Raw genomic sequence first — 22,680 nt, forward strand, 5'->3', positions numbered from 1 at the left:
TTTTTGCTTGGTTTTTAGTTATAACAATGTAACTTGAGAACACAGCAATTTAATCAAAGAACAACATTTTTTTCAGTAAAACAGGTTCCTGTGAAATATGCAACATATGACGAGATTCACTTACCTTTAAAGAGGCACAATTTTTAAAGGCATATTATATTTCCTAAAAGTTCTGTTTCAAATAAACATTTAAAATACACATAAAAAGAAGCATGACAGAGACTCAGGTCATAATTTAAATGTTCAGTACATTCAAAAAGTATGGAGTAATAAATACTCTTGTACTCCTAAAATTCAAAAACCCAAATGATGTTCTTAGAGTGCCACCTTCTGGAAAAGTACGCCTTTCTTTGTTAGGAAAAAAAAAATCCCTTTCACTACTTAACAATTATTTCATTCTTAGCCAAAAAATTTATTGCAATTTGCTATTTTGGATCTAAGATTTGAAAGCTAAAAATAATTTAAAACAACAGCTCATATTTATTTTCCTGAACATTATAATTAGAGAAGAAATACCTCTGGAAGCACTTAGCATTCAAGCAAAATTTTTTATTGAATTCTTTAGGTCAAACCTATTTGTCTAGATCAGCTCAATGACTTTGAGCCAAATACGCTAGTTGTGAATGAACAGAGGTGATAATCTATACCGTGGTATAGGGACTTAAGAGAATCATAGAAAAGTAGTCATTTCCTTATGGAAACTGAACACTCCCTTCCCACGAGAAGATGAACAAAATAGAGACTGCATAAGATGAAGGAACGCATAGACCTGATTCCTAGCCCACATTGCTCCTTCTTACCCATGTGACCTTGGGTCACTTAATTAACCTGAGTCTCTTACTTTCTTATTTTTTAAATGGGGATAGGAGTTCCCATTTGTTCGGCGTATCCATGAGCATCCATGAGGATGTGGGTTTGATCCCTGGCCTCACTCAGTAGGTTAAAGATCCAGTGTTGCTGTGAGCTGTGGTGTAGGTTGCAGATGTGACTTGGATCTGGCGTTGCTGTGGCTGTGGCATAGGCTAGCATATTCAGCTCGGATTCAACCCCTAGGCCTGGGAACCTCCATATGCTATGGGCACAGCCCTAAAAAGATAATAAAATAAAATAAAATAAAACAAAATAAATGAAATAGGGATGGAGTTCTCATTGTGATACAAGGGCATTTATGGCATCTTGGGAACACTGGGACGCAGGTTTGATCCTCAGTCTGGCACAGTGGGTTAAGGATCTGACGTTGCAGCTGCTGCAGCTTAGGTTGCAACTGCAGCTCAGATCTGATCCCTGGCCTGGGAACTCCATATGTTGCGGGGTGACCAAAAAAGAAAAAAAAATGTTCTCTCAAAGCTGTTATGAGGAACAAATTCAAATTTATACCTGAAACTACCCTTTCCATTTCCCCTTCTATAACTGCCTCTTGAAGAGCTAGAGACAGACAGACATTACTCTGCTGGAATGGATAGAATAAAGCACTTATATCACTCCATCAGTTTAATGGAGTTAAAATGAACATTTTGTAAACTGCCATCCTTCCAGTAAGGTAGTTATCATAAAAGAATAAAACTGGCTTTAAGTTCCTTTAAGCATTGCCACAAAATTCTGGTACAGAGCAGGCATGCCATGCACATTTGTTGAATACTTGAGTGAATGAGGGTGAGTCAAGCCCGCAGACAGACAGACAGAAACTCAAAGAATGTATAACCCTCCCTGTTGTACCATTATTAGTTAATGCTTTCAAGATAGAACAATAAGATGTTATAACAGGAAGCTACCAGAAATTTGAAACTAAGTACGGCTCCTTTGACACTTTAATTACTTTCTGTCTCCTAGAGGAGAAAAGGAATTATTAACTGCCATATTTTTTGGTTAAAGGAATAATTTTACAAATTTGATATGTCTTCTTTTGCTTCATAAGTATCACCACTCTCATCAGCTCAAATGACAACGTACTGGTTGATCTACATTTCCAAACCAAATGCCTGTGATATCAGGGCCTGAAACTTTAATTGGGGTACATAGAAAGAACATTCTAATTACTGCTGCCAGGATGCTTCGCAGAAAGCACACTTAATGGAATTAAGCTCAAGCCAGTTCAGTAAACTTCCAGAAGCATAAACTTCTTAATCAGAAATCCCTTGATGACAGAAAACTTGAAAGATCCTCATTAAACCTTTTAGGTGCTAAGAAAGGAAATGTTCACTGAGCCGACGTTTATGTTCCCTTACAACTTTCAGATCCTTGGACCTCCACCAAGAATTGAAAGTCTTTCAAGATGCAGGATTTTTCTAGGATTAATCCAGCACATAGGACTCAGTTATCTAAAACTGAATTTTCAGAGAGGCTTTTCAGAATAAACTCAGAATTCTTAGAAGTTGCAATAATTCAAGGATCAATCTCAATTTAATTATTTGTTCACTCACTCCACAAATATTTATGGAGAGCCTCTAACATGTCAGACACTGTTCTTAGTGTTTGGGCCACAACAGTGAACAAAACAAAGCTCCCAGCTTCCACGAGGAGACAGACTACAAATAACAATGATTAATAATTCATAAATCATATGGTAAGTTAGAAGATGATGGACACTACAAATAAGAAAAGGGATGGGGATTGTCAGGAAAGGCAAAGGCAAGTCCCAGTTCAAGGTAAGCCTCTTGGAGTTCCCTTCATGGCGCAGTGGTTAACGAATCCGACTACGAACCATGAAGTTGCGGGTTCAATCCCTGCCCTTGCTCAGTGGGTTAAGGAGCCGGCGTTGCCGTGAGCTGTAGTGTAGGTTGCAGACGAGGCTTGGATACCGAGTTGCTGTGGCTCTGGTGTAGGCCAGCGGCTACAGCTCTGATTCGACCCCTAGCCTGGGAACCTCCATATGCCGTGGGAGTGACCCGAGAAATGGCAAAAAGACAAAAAAAAAAAAGTGAGACTCTTTTTCGCCTTTTTTTTTTTTTTTTCTTTTTAGGGCCATACCTGTGGCACATGGGAATTCCCAGGCTAGGGGTTGAATTGGAGCTGGAGCTGCAGCTGCCGGCCTTGGCCACAGGCACAGCAATGCAGAATCCAAGCCATGTCTGTGACCTACACCACAGCTCACAGCAATGCCCGATCCTTAACCCACTGAGTTAGGCCAGGGATTGAACCCATGTACTCATGGATGCTAGTCAGGTTCATTTCTGCTGAACCACAGCAGAACTCCTGAGGTGAGACTCTTTATAAGGGTAATATTCAAAAAAAGACTTCAAGGAAGCAAAAGCATTAATTAGCTCCTCAGATATTTAGAGGTACAGCCTTTCAGGAATAGGGTCCAGTCAGTGCAGAGGTTCTAAGGCAGAGTGTATTTGGCATGTGTGATTAAAAAAAATAAGAGAAGCCAGTGTGGCTCGAATAGAGTAAGTAAGGTGGAAAGTTATAAGAACGGAGAGGTAAAAGGGTAGAGAGAGCAAATCAAGAACTTCCTGGAGTTCCCATCATGGCACAGTGGTTAACGAATCCGACTAGGAACCATAAGGTTGCGGGTTAGATCCCTGCCCTTGCTCAGTGGGTTAACGATCCGGCGTTGCCCTGAGCTGTGGTGTAAGTTGCAGACGCGGCTTGGATCTCGCGTTGCTGTGGCTCTGGTGTAGGCTGGCAGCTACAGCTCCGATTGGACCCCTAGCCTGGGAACCTCCATATGCCGCGGGAGCGGCGCAAGAAATGGCAAAAAGACCAAAAAAAAAAAAAAAAAAAAAAAAAAAAAAAAACCCTTCCTGTTCAATGAAACCATTGATGTGTCCCATACAGAATTATTTCTCCCCTGGACACTAAAATATTTCAACTAGCAAAACCAAAAGTTGGGAAGCAAAATTGTTGTATTTAATTGGGTGAATTGGTGCAAAAGTGTCACTGTCATTTTTCACTCCTTACTTCCCAGACCCATGTACTCTGCCTAGGGAAGAACCTTTTTATTCGGAGCTGGTTTAAGAACATATGCGATATATCCTCTAAAACTTCACTCCAAACTCACCAACAATTTTCTTCCTGCTGGTATAACAACTGAGTCTTCAACATGAGACATTCCACTTTTTATAAGGTCAATGCTCACATGAGGACCAGTAAATCATCTGAGTATCAGTCAATCGCCTCATTTCCTTGGTAATGTGAGTTCCTTGGCAGAAGCAATGTTGTGTGGAAACTGTGACAATAAGTCATTCAGTAAGTCAATGAATGACAGTGTTGGCAGAAACTTGGGATAAGAAAGGAAAATCCATCTGGTACAGACTAATCACAAATCACTGACCCCTTTTCGGTTGAAAAAGGTCCACTGCATTTAATTCCTTCTAAATGACTGCCTGGTCCCTTCAGGCATGGTCCTGTATCAGAAGCACTATGTTAGTTTCCCCTGTTGGCAGCTTGGGCACTTAGCATTGTTGGGTAAGGGATAGTCCATGATGACAAGTCCTTCCCTAAGTCCTAAACTCTGCTTTGCAGTGCTGTCTTTTTTTTTTTTTTTTTCTTTTTTTTGGGGGGGCTGCATCCATGGCATATGGAAATTCCAAAAACTAGGGGTTGAATCAGAGCCGTAGCTGCCAGCCTACACCACAGTCATAGCAATGCTGGATCCAAGCCATGTCTGTGACCTATACTGCAGCTGACAGCAACACTGGATCCTTTAATCCACTGAACGAGGCCAGGGATTCAACCCGCATCCTCATGGATTCTAGTTGGGTTCGTTACCACTGAGCCACGATGGGAACTCCGGTTTTATTTCTTTTTTATGTCTAACATTTATTTAAGTTGTGCCCACTAGAAGGATTTCCTTCAACAATACCTTTTTAGGCCACCCCTGAAAAGGAGGCTGTAATTTCTACTTCTGGATGATGGAAGCATACTTTGCAGAAATACTTATAGATCAGTCTTTGATTTTTTAAAATTATATCAAGGATTTTCTGGCATTTCAATTTCATATAGGTAGGACATCATGGAAGACAGGTTTTGGTCATAAAAGCAATTGAAACCATCCCCATCTCCCTGACTAGCACATAGAAACAAGATCTCTGGCTAGTATACTCACATCAGCGCAGTTGACTCCATCTAACTTAGGTTCTCCCTAGACCAGCACCATTGTAATACATACTGCTGATTTTCCTTAGGATTCTGACAAGGCTTCTGGCAAGAGAGGCTTTGCAGTGTGAGGATCAGCATACTCAAGTCAATCAAATCCACCCAAATGTCCCCATTCCTGGTTCTCACTATCCTGCTGTTTCCAAATAAGTAAATTGCCTTTCACATAACAGATCTGGCAAGGCTGTAAATTAAATTACACTGTAATTTGGCAACCCATTGCATCAGAATCCATAACTAACTTTTGGCTATATCACGCTTATAGCTATGAGAATTAAAAGGCTCTCTGAGGGCAATCACAGAAGCACCTTAGTCCTCTGACTACATTTTGAGCAGAGAATTTGCACCCTGAATAGTGCCATTTCTTTAATGTCTCCAGGGCTTTAGAAAAAACTCAGTCAATTGCACATCACTTGTATTTCAAATTTGTACTGTATTAACTTATCCCAGCATACACTTGGTCCACCAAAGCATTGCCTGTAAAATAGACTCTTAATTCCAGGACACCATGATTTAAATAAGTGAGTTTTGTGCAGCATGCCAGGTACAACCAATGTTTCATTTTTAAAATGGTAACTAGAGTTTCACTATCCTAAAACCCAACTGGGTCATATAAACAATCCTAGATCCCGTCTTTGAGGTTGTAATATCTTTTTTCAGAGATCAGTGAAGAATTTGGGTAAATAAGCAAAAAAGAAGTTTAATACAAGGAATTAAGTGATTACAAAATCACAGGAAGGTCTAGAGGTGCACACTCCAGGCTGGAGTTCCAGGAAAGACAGCTGGAACACTGGGGAACTTATCTTCCAGGAGTGCTGCTACCTCTGCCCCAGTGAGGACAAAGGATTCCACGACTGGAACCACTGTGTTCAAGAACATATTGTGGTGGCTGTGATCCTAGGATCAGAGAGAGGACCAGGAAACCGCCATCTTACCACCTCTAAATACCCACAAAACTGGTCAAGAGACATTCAAGTCTGCTGGAAAAGAAAAAGATGTATCTGGAACAAGACAAGGATGCCCACTCTCACCACTTTTATTCAACATAGTATTGGAAGTCCTAGCCACAGCAATAAGACAAACACAAGAAATAAAAGGTATCCAAATTGGAAGAGAAAAGGTAAGATTGTCACTCTATGCAGATGATATGATACTATATTAGAAAACCCTAATAACCACACAAAAACTACTCAAACTGATCAATGAATTCAGCAAAATAGCAGGATACAAGATTAACATTCAGAAATCAATTACATTTATGTATACTAACAATGAAATATTACAAAAGGAATATAAAAATACAATACTTTTTAAAATCATATCCCCCAAAATTAAATACCTAGGGATAAACCTGACTAAAGAGGTGAAAGACTTACATGCTAAGAACTATAAAACATTAATGAAGGAAATTAAAGAGGATTCAAAGAAATGGAAAGATTTTCCATGCTCCTGGATTGGAAGAATTAATACTGTTAAAATGGCCATACTACCCAAAGCAATCTACAGATTCAGTGCAATCCATATCAAATTACCTATGACATTCTTCACAGAACAGAACAAACAACCCCAAAATTTATTTCAAACCATAAAAGACTCAGAATTGCCAAAGCAGTCCTGAGGGGGGAAAAAAATCAAGAAGGAGGGATAACTCTCCCAGACTTCAGACAATATTACAAAGCTACAGTCATCAAGAGAGTGTGGTACTGGTACTAAAACAGACATACAGACCAATGGAATAGAATAGAGAACCCAGAAATAAACCCAGACACCTATGGTCAATCAATCTTCAACAAAGGAGGCAAGAATATAAAATGGGAAAAAGACAGTCTCTTCAGCGAGTGGTGCTAGGAAAACTGCACAGCTGCATGAAAATCATGAAACTAGAACACAGCCTCATACCGTGCACAAAAATAAACTCAAAATATCTTAAAGACTTAAACATGAGACAAGATACCATCAAACTCCTGGAAGAGAACATAGGCAAAACATCCTCTGACACCAACCATACAAATGTTTTCTTAGGTCTGACTCCCAAGGCTACAGAAATAAAAACAAAAATAAACTAATGGGACCTAATCAAACCTAAAAGCTTTTGCACAGCAAAGGAAATTGTAAAAAAAAAAAAAAAAAAAAAAAAAAAAAAAAAAAGAAAGAAAAAAAAGAAAAAAAAATCTACAGAATGTGCGAAAATAGTTTCAAATGATGCAACTGACAAGGGCGTAATCTCTAAAATATATGAACAACTTACACAACAGCAAGAAAACCAAGAACCCTATCAAAAAATGGTCAGAAAAACTGAATAGACATTTTTCTAAAGGTATACTGATGGCCAACAGGCACATGAAAAAAATGCTCAACATCACTGATTATTAGAGATATGCAAATCAAAACTACTATGAGGTACCTCCTCACTTCAGTCAGAATGGCCGTCATTAACAAGTCAACAAATAATAAATGCTGGAGAGGGTGTGGAAAAAAGGGTACCCTCTACACTGTTGGCGAGAATGTAAATTGGCACAACCACTATGGAAAACAGTATGGAGGTTCCTCAAAAAATTAAATATAGAATTAACACACGACCCAGCAATCCCAATCCTGGGCATATATCCAGACAAAATTTTCATTGAAAAAGATACAAGCACCCACATGTTCATTGCAGCACTATTCACAATAGCCAAAACATAGAAACAACCTCAATGTCCATCGACAGATGAATGGATTAAGAAGTGTGGTATATATACACAATGGAATACCACTCAGCCATAAAAAAGAACATAATAATGCCATTTGTAGCAACATGGATGGAACTATAGACTCTCATACTAAGTAAAGTAAGTCAGAAAGGGAAAGACAAATATCATATCATTTCACTTATATCTGGAATCTAATATATGGCACAGATGAAACTACCTACAGAAAAGAAACACATTAACTTGGAGAATATATTTGTGGTTGCTGAGGGGGAGGGAGTGGGATGGATTGGAAGTTTGGGTTAGTATATGCAAACTACTGCATTTGGAATAGATAACAATGAAATCCTGCTATATAGCACAGGGAACTATATCTAGCCACTTGTGATGGAACATGATGGAGGATAGTGTGCGAAAAAGAATGTACATACATGATGTGTATGTATGAATGACTGGGTCATTTTGCTGTATAGCAGAAGTTGACAGAGCACTGTAAATTAACTGTAATAGAAAATAAAAATCTTTAAAAAAAAGAAAAAAAGTGAAGTGTCTATGACTTTGACAGCAGAAATAGCTAAAATGGCAAGAAGATGGCCACTGTATGCCTTCCAAATGAGTGAACCTACTCTTTAAAATCAAATGTACTTCAGGGAAATGAAATGCTAAGGAGTCTGGGAGACTTGAGCTTTCCAGCTCACTGGAAAGAGGTGAGATGCTTAGTGCCAAGTGATCATATTTACTATAGTAAAAAAAAAAAAGAAAAGAAAAAGAAAGATTCTTATGTATTTGGCCTCAGAAACAGGGAGAATGGTGTTCAAAATTATTGAGATGGGGTTAAACTACAGAAATAAAAGGTTTGGGAAGAAATTCAAGAGTCGCCTTTTCTGTCTTGCATGAAAAACAAAAGACATCCAACATGGATCAAAAATCGGTTTGGGGTACATGCAATATACATGATGCAAGATTATTCACTTCTTTGAACTGCAAATGATGACTTCTCCACCTGAAGGTCTTCACCATCACCAGTGTATTGATCTGCTTCAGTGCTATCAGAGCAGGAAAAGAACCCTGGGAGAGGGTGGCATGGTGTGATGACTAGGTGAAGGAGGGGCAAAGACCACGTGCTCAAGGTTACTTAGAGATGGAGCCCACCTTGCTACAGACCCCAGGTGAGATTAAGGGCCATAGACCTGTGAAATACTGTTGTACCAAGGGGAGAAAGACAAACCTGTGAGAGGAATGCGGCAAAAGCCACTGTTGGTAGGTCATTTTGAAGAAGCAGCCAAACCTGGCAGGGGATGACCACGTTTAGAGGAGATGCTTAAGATAAGAGTCGCTCAGAAGCTGCAGCTTGTTGGGGTCTTCATCTGTCCACACTGAGTTAATCTGCAGATGTCACCTGTCTACAACTGGTCTAAAAGCTTGACTAGTTGTGATGGCCAACAGTAAAGGCACAGTGCATGGGCACCACTGACAGGAGGTTACCACTTTACAATGACACCCAACAGAAATAACAACCAATTTAGCTGAATCAGTTACATGGGAAAATTCTCTCTCCCTGCCCCTCCCTCTTCCTACCTTTCTCACCTTCCCCTGCCTTTATCATCCTCTTTACCTCTTCCCTGTCCCAGTAGGAGCACGGGAATGAGAGCACAGTCCCCACTGCCCCCAACCCCCAATGAAGCCTCGGGTTTACCTGCTCTAAGGGGAGAAGAATTGCTCAGAGTAGAACATAAGATCAAGGTTCTGAAACAGACTCAGCTTAGTCTTCCAAGGCCAAACTATCTTAATAACCAAAGGTGACTGGAAAATTCTGGAATTACCCTGAAAGGTTAACAAAGGAGCATTCGCTAGTGAGAAACAGCCTTTAGCCAAGCGTATTTGGGAGCAGGTTCCAAAACATAAAATTATTATTATTATTATTATTTTTATTTGTTTGTTTATTTATTTATTGTCTTTTTGCTATTTCTTGGGCCGCTCCCACGGCATATGGAGGTTCCCAGGCTAGGGGTCGAATCGGAGCTGTAGCTGCCAGCCTACGCCAGAGCCACAGCAACGCAGGATCCGAGCCGTGTCTGCAACCTACACCACAGTTCACGGCAACGCCGGATCCTTAACCCACTGAGCAAGGGCAGGGACCGAACCCGCAACCTCATGGTTCCTAGTCGGATTCGTTAACCACTGCGCCGCCACAGGAACTCCAAAACATAAAATTATTTAATGTTTATGCCTTAAGGAACCAAGATAACCTCAACCAGGCCATTTATATTATTAACAATATCATTTACATTCTATTTTTAACCTCTGAGCCTTTTTCTCTTGGCATAGTTCTAAAAGAACATTTAATAGGAATCCCTACAACTGAGAGTGATGCTCTTTGTACCAAGCACTTAATCTAGCCGCCTCTACTACACAGGTCATCCTCATTAGCTTTCCTGAGAGAATAAGGATTTACATTTATTTTCAAAGCTTTGGAGAGTACAGACAAAAGCTGTCCTGAATACTAACATATTGAGAAAAAGAATATGTAAAGCCAGTTGAGGAAGATAATCAAGTCTTATAGCAAAAGTAAAGGAAGTGTCATCCAAAGAAAACTGTTTATTTGGGAATGAGAGTAAGCAATGCTTTTTTTGTTACTATGGTTTTAATTCAGTAGCTTTATAGAACTGAAAATCTTTCTCCTTTATTTACCAGTCCCAGCCTCGCTATTCTTTCCTAGGCATTGAACTATCTCTAAAATTTCCTTAGCAATGTGGACTTCGAAGAGTTTTTTGATAGAATGCCAAAAGAGGAAATTTAACTTTTAAAATTATATTAACTAGGAGAATACAAGCATCTCCTTTTTTCTCTGTTGAGCAACAAAAAATTCTACTTCATACACTTTCAAACAAAAATGTATACATGTTGTAAGGGTTTTGCCTGTTGTTAAGGAAACAATACAGGAAAGACTAAATTCATAAAACAAATTAGAAATGAGTAAATTATTGCAAAGTGACTCCTCACCAGTAGGTCCTTTAAATATGGAATTCCAGTGTGATTAATTCTAGAAAAGTTTGGTTTATACAAAATCTTTGTTTCAAGTATTACTGCATAAAACAAATTAAACATTAAATAAAAAGACCTCTGCCTACAATATTGACAACATTGTAAGTCAACAATACTTCAATAAAATTTAAATTAAAAAAAGACCCATGTCAATATTACTCACTATTTTTCTATCAAATCAAATAGTTGACATTGATACAGTATTATCAGGATTTAGAGTTAGTCACAACTTTCAAAGTTTAAATAATAAAAATATGCATATTTCCATTTTAGAGTAGAAAAAGTTTAACACTCTTCCTATCTTACAATTTTCTATTTGATCAAAACACCAATGGAGAAGTTTACATTCATTTAATGGAATAATTCAGTAACTAATATTTCTATTTTAGTCTTAATTTCCACTAATGCACAAACCATGCTTTGCAGGTAGATTTGTTTATTTAAAATAAATGTCTTTTGAACTGAATAAAAATCATGCCTTTTTCAGAGTTACTGGGTTTTATTAAACTTCCTCAATTTAAATTTTAAGTTCTCCACAGTATTTGTGTGTTGATTGATTGATTTACAGATTGCATTTTGTTTGTATTTATTGGGCTCTTTAGATACATTGATCTTTGCAGCTCTTTTCTTTTTAGCTTCCCACAGAGAAACTTGTTGATTGAGTGGCTGGCATGTTGACATTTTCCCATCACAGCGCATTTCATTGGAGGTGCAACCCACAAAAAGGGAGTCAGAGAATAAATGGGAGAGCACGTGCTGAGTATAGTGTCTTCCTACCAGAGCATCTGGTAGGAGCCACTGCTAGAACTTCTGTCATTAAATAATGCAAATTCAGCTTGGACCTCAAGAAGTATTCAGGACAAAATATCTATTTTCCTTTTGATATTTCTTGCTCCTGACATTCTAAAATAATAACTGAAAAAGAAGACTATGTGGGAAAAAAGACAATGGCTTTTTTGGTTTGTTCTGGAAACAAAAATTATTTCACTTCAACAAAATAATCCCATTCTCAGAGATTTTTTACCTACTTGTGTGACACTCTTCATTATATCTCTCCATGTTTTATCCACAGTTGTAAATCGTCTGCTTTCCTCAGGCATTTGAGACATAATGTCCGGAGAACTAAAAATGGGCTCCAAATACAGCCACGTGGCTTGGACCTTGAGCCATTCATCCAGAATTTCCTGAAGCAGCAAAAGTTTGCCCTCCCATTCCCTGAGAAGCAAAACACAGTGGCTCTTATCAACAGCAAACTAAGCAGTGTTTCAGATGATAAAACTCAAAACCGTGACTACACTGTCAATCTTGTATGAAAGGTTGTTATTCCAATTTCCATTCATCTACCCACAATCAAAGGTAAATCACTAGAGTTTTCTACAAAATCAATTTCTAAATAACATGTAGGTATATCTACCTGTTAAGATATACCTATCTACAAATGGGCTGGTTTCTGTATATGTCATAGTTATAAACCTTTCTGCAATCCAATCCCAGGACCAGAGGGAACACATTAAAAAATGAGATTTTGGAAATGGTGATGGTGTTCTCAATCAAGGGCACTCTGAACGTCTTAGGAAAGCTAATTACATCCAAGATTCATTTCCTTTATCATTCATCTATTTTTTTTCCTTTAAAAAAATTTAGGCCCATTAAGGCTTTATTTTCAGAATAAAATATTTCAATTCAGAACATGTAACTGGCATTTAAAGAAAAATCTACAGAAATTTAAATACATAAGTGTTGCATTCCCAAGAAGGAAGCATTTTTGAGTGTTCAGTATTATCAGATCATTTCTAAATAGGGAACACAAAAATGATAACTTGATTTCATCAAGAATATTATAATTACAGTATTAACTAACAATTTTATAAGCATAGTTCTAAGGTCTCTGTGTTTGCTCCTATCCTAGAAGGCGGAGTCCAGAGTATATTATCTATTTACCAGTAGAGAGACTAAGGTATATAGAGCTAAGTTACTGGTTCAAGCTCACTCGACTAATGAAAAACAGAGCCACATTTGAACCCAGACAGCTGTAACCACTATGCTATACAACATAGCCATAAAGAAGAATGATGGTTAATGGCAACAAAACTTAGAGATGGGATGGCTTTATGTGTAGATTGATGTATTACTCATCATTTGTAGGTGGTGATCTGTAACTTTTGATCATTAAAACCAATAAATGTATATAGGAGTTCTAAAAGTCCCAGGCATTTTTAAATGTCTTTCTAACATACCTTTCTTTTCATGTTGATGAATAAATTTGCCTCTGCTTTCTTCTGATGCTCTTCCCCCTTCCCCATCAAAGCCCAGACTAAGGAAGAAAACTTCTCACAGCTAATGATCTCATGCATATCCTTAAACATAGACTCTTTTTGTTTGTTTTGGCTTTTGAGGGCTGCACCCACAGCATATGGAGGTTCCCAGGCTAGGGGCCGAATCACAGGCACAGCTGCTGGCCTATGTCATAGCCACAGCAATGCAGGATCCAAGCCACATCTACAACCTACACCATAGCTCACGGCAATGCTGGATCCTCAACCCACCGCGTGAGGCCAGAGATTGAACTCACAACCTCGTGGTTACTAGTAGGATTCATTTCCACTGTGCCACAACAGCAACTCCCTAAACACAGAATCCAGATATACCACTTTCAGGGAAGTTCAAAATCTACTCTTGATGAGCCACTGGAGCAAGCTGGGCAGGAGGCAGAGCAATCAGAGACTGAGCCAATGGCAACAACTGAGGATGCTCAAATTTAGGATGCCATATCAATAGCCAGAGGCCGATACCACCAAGCAGCTAGCTTTCTCTTGCCATGCAAATTCACACTGATGAAAGGCAGTCTGATTTGGATTTACAATTTTTTTGAAGGTAAAATATAAACTGCTTAACACAAATTACAAAAGCTGAAAAAATTGACAGGATAAAGGTCAGATTTAATCAACTGCAACAGATGCTTAAGATTCCAGACTAGAATCATAGTTTCATTCTTTTGTACTTACCTAGCCATCCTTCATGTATATGAGTGGAAATTACAACAGACTTTCAGGGATCATCTATAACCAACTAATTAGTATGTTTGGAAAATCACTTATCTTTAGTTTTATAGTTTATATGTTCATAGGCATGAGCTTTTTTTTGAGTCATATATATGTGTGTGTTTATATATATATATATATATATATATGTCATAAATATGCCCATATTTACTGTGGGTAATAAAAATAAGTATGTGGAGGCTGACTCTACTATATTTGTTGAGAATATAGATGACATCAAAAGTTTTAGGTCTAGTCCCCAAAACAGTAAAAGTTCTCATTCCTTACAATGAAACATTTAAAATATTAGGTATGAAGTACAGAATCAATTTTCAAAAAGAACTGTGTATTATATACAAGTGATGATTTTGGTAACAAGGTTTAAACACTTTACCTCATTTGTTTTTCATAAGGCTTAATGAAAGGAGATCCTCGCATAGTTTGTGTTTTAATAATGTGGTCATCCAACAGCATCTGAATTTCATCAACCGATGACAAAATAAATGTCCCAGTTTCTCTATAAGGAAGAATGACAAATTCCATTGCATCCCATTCATTAATCATCTTCTCCATGGCCTTTTCGAGAGAATACTCTTTGCTAGCTGCTTCACTAATCCCTTCAAACCTATCTAAATATGGTTCCAGATTCATGTCTAAGAAAGAGAAGACAGTGGAATCATCTGCTGGCTGCAGGGGGTAGCCCACGATGCTGGACATGGCCTCCCAATGCCTGGGGCGCAACCCAGGATTACAAATCACTTGAATGAGAGGAATGTGCTGCTTGAAATCTTCCACCTTTGCTCTTACTTTTTTTGTCATTGCCAGTGCATTTGGAGAATCATGGAAGGTTTTCTCCAGCTTATAGAGTCCTCGCCAGTAATTTCCAACATCTGTTTCTACCTGGTCTGGATTCACCTTGTGATATGGCCCTTCTGTCCAAGCTCTATATTTGGTGCTAAATTCTACAGATGTTTCATAGAGACGCAGATAAGGGTTCAAGCCATCTTGGATTTTTTTACGTTGAGGATATATTGATGGTAGCCAACCAAATGCCTCCTCTTCAGCATTAAACTGCTCAATCTGGAAGGACAAGTATTAAATACATTATTCTGAAAGTGAATGATATTCAAAATTAAGTTTTTCAAAATATCAAATTCGACCCCCAAACCTTTTATTAAACCTTAAAATTAAACTTAAATTAGGTCATAACTAGATAAACTGAGCAGTAATCTCTCTTTCCTATGCATTTTGTTTGTTTTTGCTTTTACTATTTCTTTTTTATTACAGTTTCCAGAGAACAATGACTGGTTAAGTTAGTTAAAACAGTAACTTTATATATATAAAGAAGTATCTGCCCATCTACATACTCTGAGGATATAGCTTCGTTGAGTAATTAACAAGAACTTAAGTACTTTTAATAAACACATCACTGTCTTAGGTACCATGGAAAACAGAAAAAAGTATATTTCAAACTATCAATTCCAAGTAGTCAGTAATCCAGCTGGGGAGTTAAGTACCAATTATTTAATAATATAAGGCAATAGAATAAATATCTCAGAGCAGTAGACATTCAATACATAATGAATAGTATTATTTTAAAAAATGCTCTCCCTCAGAGACAAGAGAGCCTGCTGAAATACTGCAATCACAGATGCTTCTGTTGATAAGCTAGGTCTTGAAGATAAGTAGGATAAGAAAGGCAAAGAAAGCATTAATTTCCTCTTAGTTTATAGTAAAGTTATAAGAATGTGGGCGATATAAAGGAGAAATCTATAGAGTTGAAAAGAGTGAGCTAGATATATAAATTATGAAGGTTACTTAAAATTTCAGCGCCATCAGTTTTTAAAAACCTCTAATTTCTCTCAACACATATTTACAAATATGTTATTATAAATTATTTAATTCCCTGAACTAGATACCAAAAATCTAGCAATATATAGAAAAGGTAGAGCATCATAATATGGTCTGTTTTCATATTTCCCTTTTTTATAAAAAATGCAGTTAAAAATTTCAAGCATCTCACATGGCAAAGGGTATGGCTTTTCTCTATCCAGCTTCTAATAAGAACGCTGATTTCTAAAATAGTGGTATTGGAAACAAAGTGCCTTAATGGAAGAAAATAGTGGGCTTAATTTAAAAATATGGCCATCAAATATAAACTGGCTTCCATGAAGATGGGAAAACAAAACAGTAACCAGGCCCTATGACATAATGTAAATGACCAAATGGCACAAAATCAAACTTAAGAGTTATATTTCCATCTGCTTTCTATCTTTAAAACGAAAGATGAAAGTCACTAAACTGTTATCACTACCAATAGAAAACAGCAATGCTGCTCCGCCTTGAAGCACATCTGTAAAATCCATTTATGTCATCTATGTTAATCGCTAATTCAATGCAGTTAAGCTCTTTTACTTGACTCCATTTCTTAAAGGTAGATACACAGTCCAAATTCAAATGTTCTTTCTGTTGAACTAACTCATCCTCTTTAGGAATTTTAAAATCCTACCTTGTCTGCTGCTAAATCCAACTTTCCATTCAGTGTTTGTGCCTTTTTCAGGTATCGCTGTACATCCTGAAGGTCTCCAAATGAGTAAAATTCTTCTGACTGTTTAGCATAACTCTCCAATTCCTCCACAAACCGTTCACACCGTAACTAATAAAAAAAAATTTTCTTTGCTGTTACTGTTTTTAAGAGCAAAACTCCCTAGGTATCAAGAGAAGATTTTACTATTTGTAAGGATTATCAGAATTATTATTATTATATTTTATCACTGGTAAAATATAAAGAAAGGGATGATCTGGAAGATGACAGGGATCCAAAACATATAGAATTTTTAAGTCGGGATTTAAATTAATGGATCAAGATTCCTGTAATTCATAAATTAGAGAATGTTTACCCTTGTATCATCAATGTAGGGAATTTCTGGCATTTATGAAATGAATACGAACGTATTAAACAAGGTATTCCTTCCTACACTAATGAAATATAAGCACTTGAAAAAAATCTCCTAATAATCTAGTATGGAGCTAAAAGTGAACTCTAATTTTTTAAGGACTGTAAAGGTATATGCAGTGTTTTTACAAGCAACGGGGAAAAACAGAATTTCTTTAACTGTGTTCTGATTTTCAGATATCTCCTCAATTAGAGTGCTAAAATAATGTGTCCCAAGGTTCTTTTCCTTGTCCTATGAGCTCTCTTCATCAGAAATAAGTAAATAAATCCAGATATAAATACCTAAAAACTATATCCTTCTAGTATAAAACAGGTGTGTGTGTGTTTTTAATGAGAAAATCATACAAAATTGTCATTGGTAAGGTACTCCATATTAAACGGCTCTTTAAAAAGAAGCTCTTAATAAAATATTCAGAAGTCAAATCTAGGTTATTCAAAAATGGATTTTGTATTTTATATATTATCTAGGTTGACATCTTTCCTCTTTTCTTTCGTTTCCTGGCCAATTTATTGCTCTCGTCCAGAGGGGGAAGGAAAACGAGAGGAAAAATTCATCAACATTATGTGTCATTTGTAGAATGGTATACATTCCAACAAAGTATACATACCTCTGGGCCACCTAGAAATCTTCTAAATGTATATTATATTGGAGCATAAGCATCTAATAATATTCATGATATTTTCTATAGGTTTTTAAAAATTCTGAAATGGCCTGAATGTAAAACAGAGATAAAGACTTATAGACTGACAGTTTAAAATTAGCATTTTTTTAAGTTATAATTTACTCTCCAAATAACATATTCTGCCAATAAACTGTATTTGCTATGGTATGGTAGAAAGAAGCTAAAATTGCTATCAAAAATGGCTCTATCAGCTAACCTGAAACAAACCTCTTCACCTTCACCTGGGAACCCTTAGTCTCTTCATCTGTAAAGTGAGACTGAAAATACTCTGTCATTTATTCAGATAACAGCTATGAAGTGCTCATAGCGTTTCTGTGCATCAGGCACTGTTTTAGCCAGTAGGCTATAAATGGAGAGAAGGTAAAAGCGAACAGCCTTGCCATCAAGGAGCTAACTGACTAATGGGGAGATAGATCTGAAAATAGCTATATAATGATCAGACAATTTGGCCCCGTAGAGCTGTGTTAAAAGTGTCATGGGCACAGAGGAGAAGCAGCACGGAGGTCTGACTAAAACGGCTTCCCAGAAAGTCAACTGACTTTGCAAGATGGACAGACATGTATGCAGGTCAGTGGGGCGCTCCAGAGAGAAGAGGTGAAGGAGAGCAGGGACCAGAAGTTGTTTAGGGTTATTGAAAAGTCCAGAGCAAGGAGTAGGGAAAGGAAGGTGATGAGGCTGGGCAGATAGACAAGGGAAGTCATAAACCATCTTACATGCAGGACACACTCACAGAAAGCTTGAGTTATTAAACACGAGAGTGATGGTCCTGGGCAGAGTACTTAGATGAATTTGGTGACTATGAGTTGTGAAGGCACATCTTACCAAGGGAATTTTAACACTGAACAATGAAAATACAATAGCTCAAAAGAGTACTATAAACTGTTAACAATACTATAAATACTCTTTTTATTAATAGTCATTTGTGGAAAACATATTCAAATGTTTTCTGCTTGAAAAATCAAGAAATGATGCCACATTGATCCAATATGGGTACTGTCTTCTTCTAAGACTTATGGGAGGAGGGAGCTAAGATATATGAACTGTTAAAGAGAGGAGCTGATAACACTGCTTAAGAAGTTAACACTTAAATATTTCCAGAAAATGGAAATAATTTAAAATATCTATGATGCCCACCTTAAGACCTTCTTGATATTGTTCTGTTTTCTCTTTAATGATTTTCCTGTGTTCATCAAAAATTTCATCCATTCTTCCATACCACTGGAAGACATTATTATTTAGCCTAATATCTGCTGGTGAAAAGTTGGTACACTCAATGAGGAAGGCGAGACAGTTTTTAGAATCCACCAATCTCTGTTCCAGTTCGATCATATCGACTGTCTCTACTTTCTGAATATAAGCCTGAGGGAAAACAAAAATTACAGTAGCATTTTAATGAACACCTCATATTGAAAAACAACTTGTGGGGGGAGCTCCCATTGTGGCTCAGCAGGTTAAGAACCCGATAGTGTCCATGAGGATGCGAATTCGATTCCTGGCCTCACTCAGTGGGTTAAGGATCTTGTGTTGCCACAAAGTGTAGCATAGGTCACAGATGCAGCTTGGATCCAGTGTTGCCATAGCTGTGGTGCAGGCCATAGCTGCAGCTCCAATTCAACCCCTAGGCCGGGAACTCCCATATGCTGAAGGTGCAGCCATAAAAAGAAAAAAAATAGATTAAGGAAATAATATTGTACAAATTATAATAGAGTCTTATGAGAAGTACAGGGGACTGTAGCAGTCTGCTCATCTATCTCTAACATCTTTACTAAAAGAGCAGGGGCTAAAGCAGAAATATTAAACAACACTATAAAAGCACTGGAAAACCAAAGACTGGTATGGTTTTCTGGTAGGTAAGAAGCATACAATCAGTGATATCTTTTTCTTTCATAATAACCTTGTAGGGCACCTATTATGTGCCTGGTACGGGCAATTTAGTGAGACAATTGAGGGCTTTCCCCACAGAGTTTATACTTTAGTGGAGGAGACAATTCATCCAATAACCGCCATAACAAATGTAAAATTGCAAACTTGCAACAGACACCAGTATTGCAATACCTACTTATAAAAACTAAAATATAACTATAAAAAAATTTTACAAGGAATGTGATAAATTTATATGAGGAAGACTACAGTACTTTATTGAAGGACATTTTAAAATTACCGGATAAATATAGAAGCACATGTTAAGACCTAATGTTGTAATGTAAATTCTCCTCCAATTAGAATATAAAGCCAATGCGATTTAAGTCAAAATGGCAATGTCACTTTAAAAAACTAAATTTGATATAATTCTATAAAGTCTCTGAAATAGTAAATATTCACAAGTAGCAAAGATAATTATGAAAAAGGAAAATGACAGCGAGTAGGCCTGCTAAATATCAAAATAGACTATAAAGATGCAGTCATTTAAACAGCTGCTGTTCTGGCTCAGGAGTACAAGATGGAACAAAACAGACCTCAGAAAGAGATCCAAGTACATATGGAAATTTAGTGTTAAAAAAGAGTTATGTCAAAACAGGAGTGAAATGACAAGTCATTTAATAAACTCTATTGGAGTAATTGGCTATTGATTTTGAAAGAAAATAAGAGCTCAGTTTATTTAGTAGAAGTACAGAGAAAGTATACTGTTAGGTGAATAAAATAATTTGCGGGAGTATTGATTCTATCTTTGCAAAATCAAACCTCTCTCTGTGTGTGAGTGGGTTAATGTATACGGGTAGCTCTCTCAAAGCTCTTTTGAGACACATTAATTTATTTATATATCTTGATAGTACAAATACTGAAGGAAACCTGCTACCCCATTGAGAAATGAGAAAACTGACAATTACTTGTAACTAACTGGGTTTACCTTCCCTGTGTTACACCCCACACCTTCCTGTCTCTGAAGTAAAGGCTTCTTTTTAAAAATGCTTTTAGGAGTTCCCGTCATGGCTCCGTGGTTAATGAATCCAACCAGGAACCATGAAGTTGCGGGTTCAATCCCTGGTCTTGCTCAGTGGGTTAAGGATCTGGCGTTGCTGTGAGCTGTGGTGTAGACTGCAGATGTAGCTTGGATCTGGCATTGCTGTGGCTCTGGTGTAGGCCAGCAGCTACAGCTCCAACTGGATCCCTAGCCTGGGAATCTCCACATGCCACCGGTATGGCCATAGAAAAGACAAGAAAGGAAGGAAGGAAGGAAGGAAGGAAGGAAGGAAGGAAGGAAGAAAAGAAAGAAAGAAAGAAAGAAAGAAAGAAAGAAAGAAAGAAAGAAAGAAAGAAAGAAAGAAAGAAAGAAAGAAAGAAAGAAAGTCTCTATCACTCCAAAAAGTCTCTCTACCCTTAAAAAAAAAAAATAAATAAAAATAAAAATGCTTTTACCTTCTTTTAAATCACTAAATCTATCATTCTCTGGCCTTCCCTTTTCATCTCCCTATCTAGTGCCATATATATATATTCCCACATACATGTATACATACATATAAAAAACCCAATCCAAGTACAAATACTTCAGAGGAAACAGAACTCTTTAGAGGTTGATATGTAAGTTGGTTCTAATGATTTGAAATTTTTAAATGAATAATTGAATGTACATAATCATTAGAACTTCTTTTGTAATTTCCTACCTATACAACATTTTGAATAATTTTACATGTTTTTCTGTTGTTTTGTTTTTGTCTTTTTGACTTTTCTTGGGCCGCTTCCGCGGCATATGGAGGTTCCCAGACTAGGGGTCCAATCGGAGCTGTAGCCACTGGCCTGCTCCAGAGCCACAGCAATGCAGGATCTGAGCCTCGTCTGCAACCTACACCACAGCTCACGGCAACGCAGGATCCTTAACCCACTGAGCAAGGCCAGGGATCGAACCCGCAACCTCATGGTTCCTAGGCAGATTTGTTAACCACTGAGCCATGGACGGGAACTACTTTTCTGGGTTTTAAAAAATGTTTTGTTTAAATATGTTAAAATCTAGGGGGTTCCCATCATGGCGCAGCAGAAACTAATTCGACTGGGATCCATGAGGATGCAGGTTTGATCCCTGGCCTTGCTCATTAGGTTGAGGATCTGACATTGCCATGAGCTGTGATGTAGGTTGCAGACATGACTTGATATGGCATTGATATGGCTGTGGTGTAGGCCAGCCACTACAGCTCCAATTTGACTCCTAGACTGGGAACTTCCATATGCCATGGGTGCAGCCCTAAAAAAGCAAAAATAAATAAATAAATAAATAAATAAATAAATAAATAAATAAATAAATAAAATTCTAGAAATAAAAGGGTTCTATTTTGGATCTTGAGATTGCTAAAAAAGGGAAGAAGATCCTGTAAAAGTTTAATGTTCTAAGAATGGAAAAGGAAGAAAATGAAACGATGATTAACTAAGTGTTTTATATTATTTTATTCACCATCAGGTAGATATCAAGCACAGAAGTAGCAAGAAAAATGATGTGAGACTTATGTAATATTTTCAGTACTGTCTTATGCTCAAAACATTTTTCAGCAAGACTACCACAGAAATTTTTAATGTTGACCAAAGAAAGCCTACAGAAAACAAAATAAAATATTACTTGAGAATTAAATATTTACTGACTGAAAAAATGAAGGATGACCATGTATCTCAGGTTGCTCAAGACAGTCTTGGCTCATGCTTATCAGAATAGTGATTTTTTTTTTTTTTTTTGTCTTTTTAGGGCTGCACCCACGGCACATGGAGGTTCCCAGGCTAGGGGTCAAATCGGAGTTATAGCCGTTGACTTATGCCACAGCCACAGCAATGTGGGATCAGAGCCACATCTGTGACCTACACCACAGCTCACGGCAATGCCGGATCTTTAACCCACTGAATGAGGCCAGGGATCAAACCTGTGTCCTCATGGATGTTAGTCAGATTCATTTCTGCTGGGCCACAACAGGAACTCCAGCATAGTGATTCTCAATAGTGCTCTCAAAAATACCCTTGTAGACGACTGCATTATTAGCTCCAATACTTCACCTTTCCCACTATCTATCCTTGTAGCATCCTCTCACTGACGCTATGGCCACATGACATGCTTTGGGCAACAGGCTATTAGCTAATGTGACAAAAGCAGAAACTTGCAAGGCATTTATGCAATTGGGCTTGCTTTTGTTCCTCTACCATACCAGGAAAACATACCCAGATCGAGCCTGCTGGAGTTTGGGAGACAAGTG

General features: G+C 37.6%; 1 protein-coding gene across 1 annotated transcript in view; it reads right to left on the reverse strand.

Moving 5' to 3' along the window:
- Positions 1-22,680, reverse strand: part of DNAH7 (dynein axonemal heavy chain 7) — a 265,071-nt gene that overhangs the window by 178,713 nt on the left and 63,678 nt on the right. Inside the window, 4 exon segments of the mRNA XM_021075816.1 lie at positions 11,861-12,047; positions 14,268-14,953; positions 16,383-16,529; positions 18,647-18,871. Coding sequence (XP_020931475.1) covers positions 11,861-12,047; positions 14,268-14,953; positions 16,383-16,529; positions 18,647-18,871 — 1,245 coding nt within the window.

Source organism: Sus scrofa, chromosome 15 (genome assembly GCF_000003025.6).
Source record: "Sus scrofa isolate TJ Tabasco breed Duroc chromosome 15, Sscrofa11.1, whole genome shotgun sequence".
Classification (NCBI taxonomy): Eukaryota; Metazoa; Chordata; class Mammalia; order Artiodactyla; family Suidae; genus Sus; species Sus scrofa.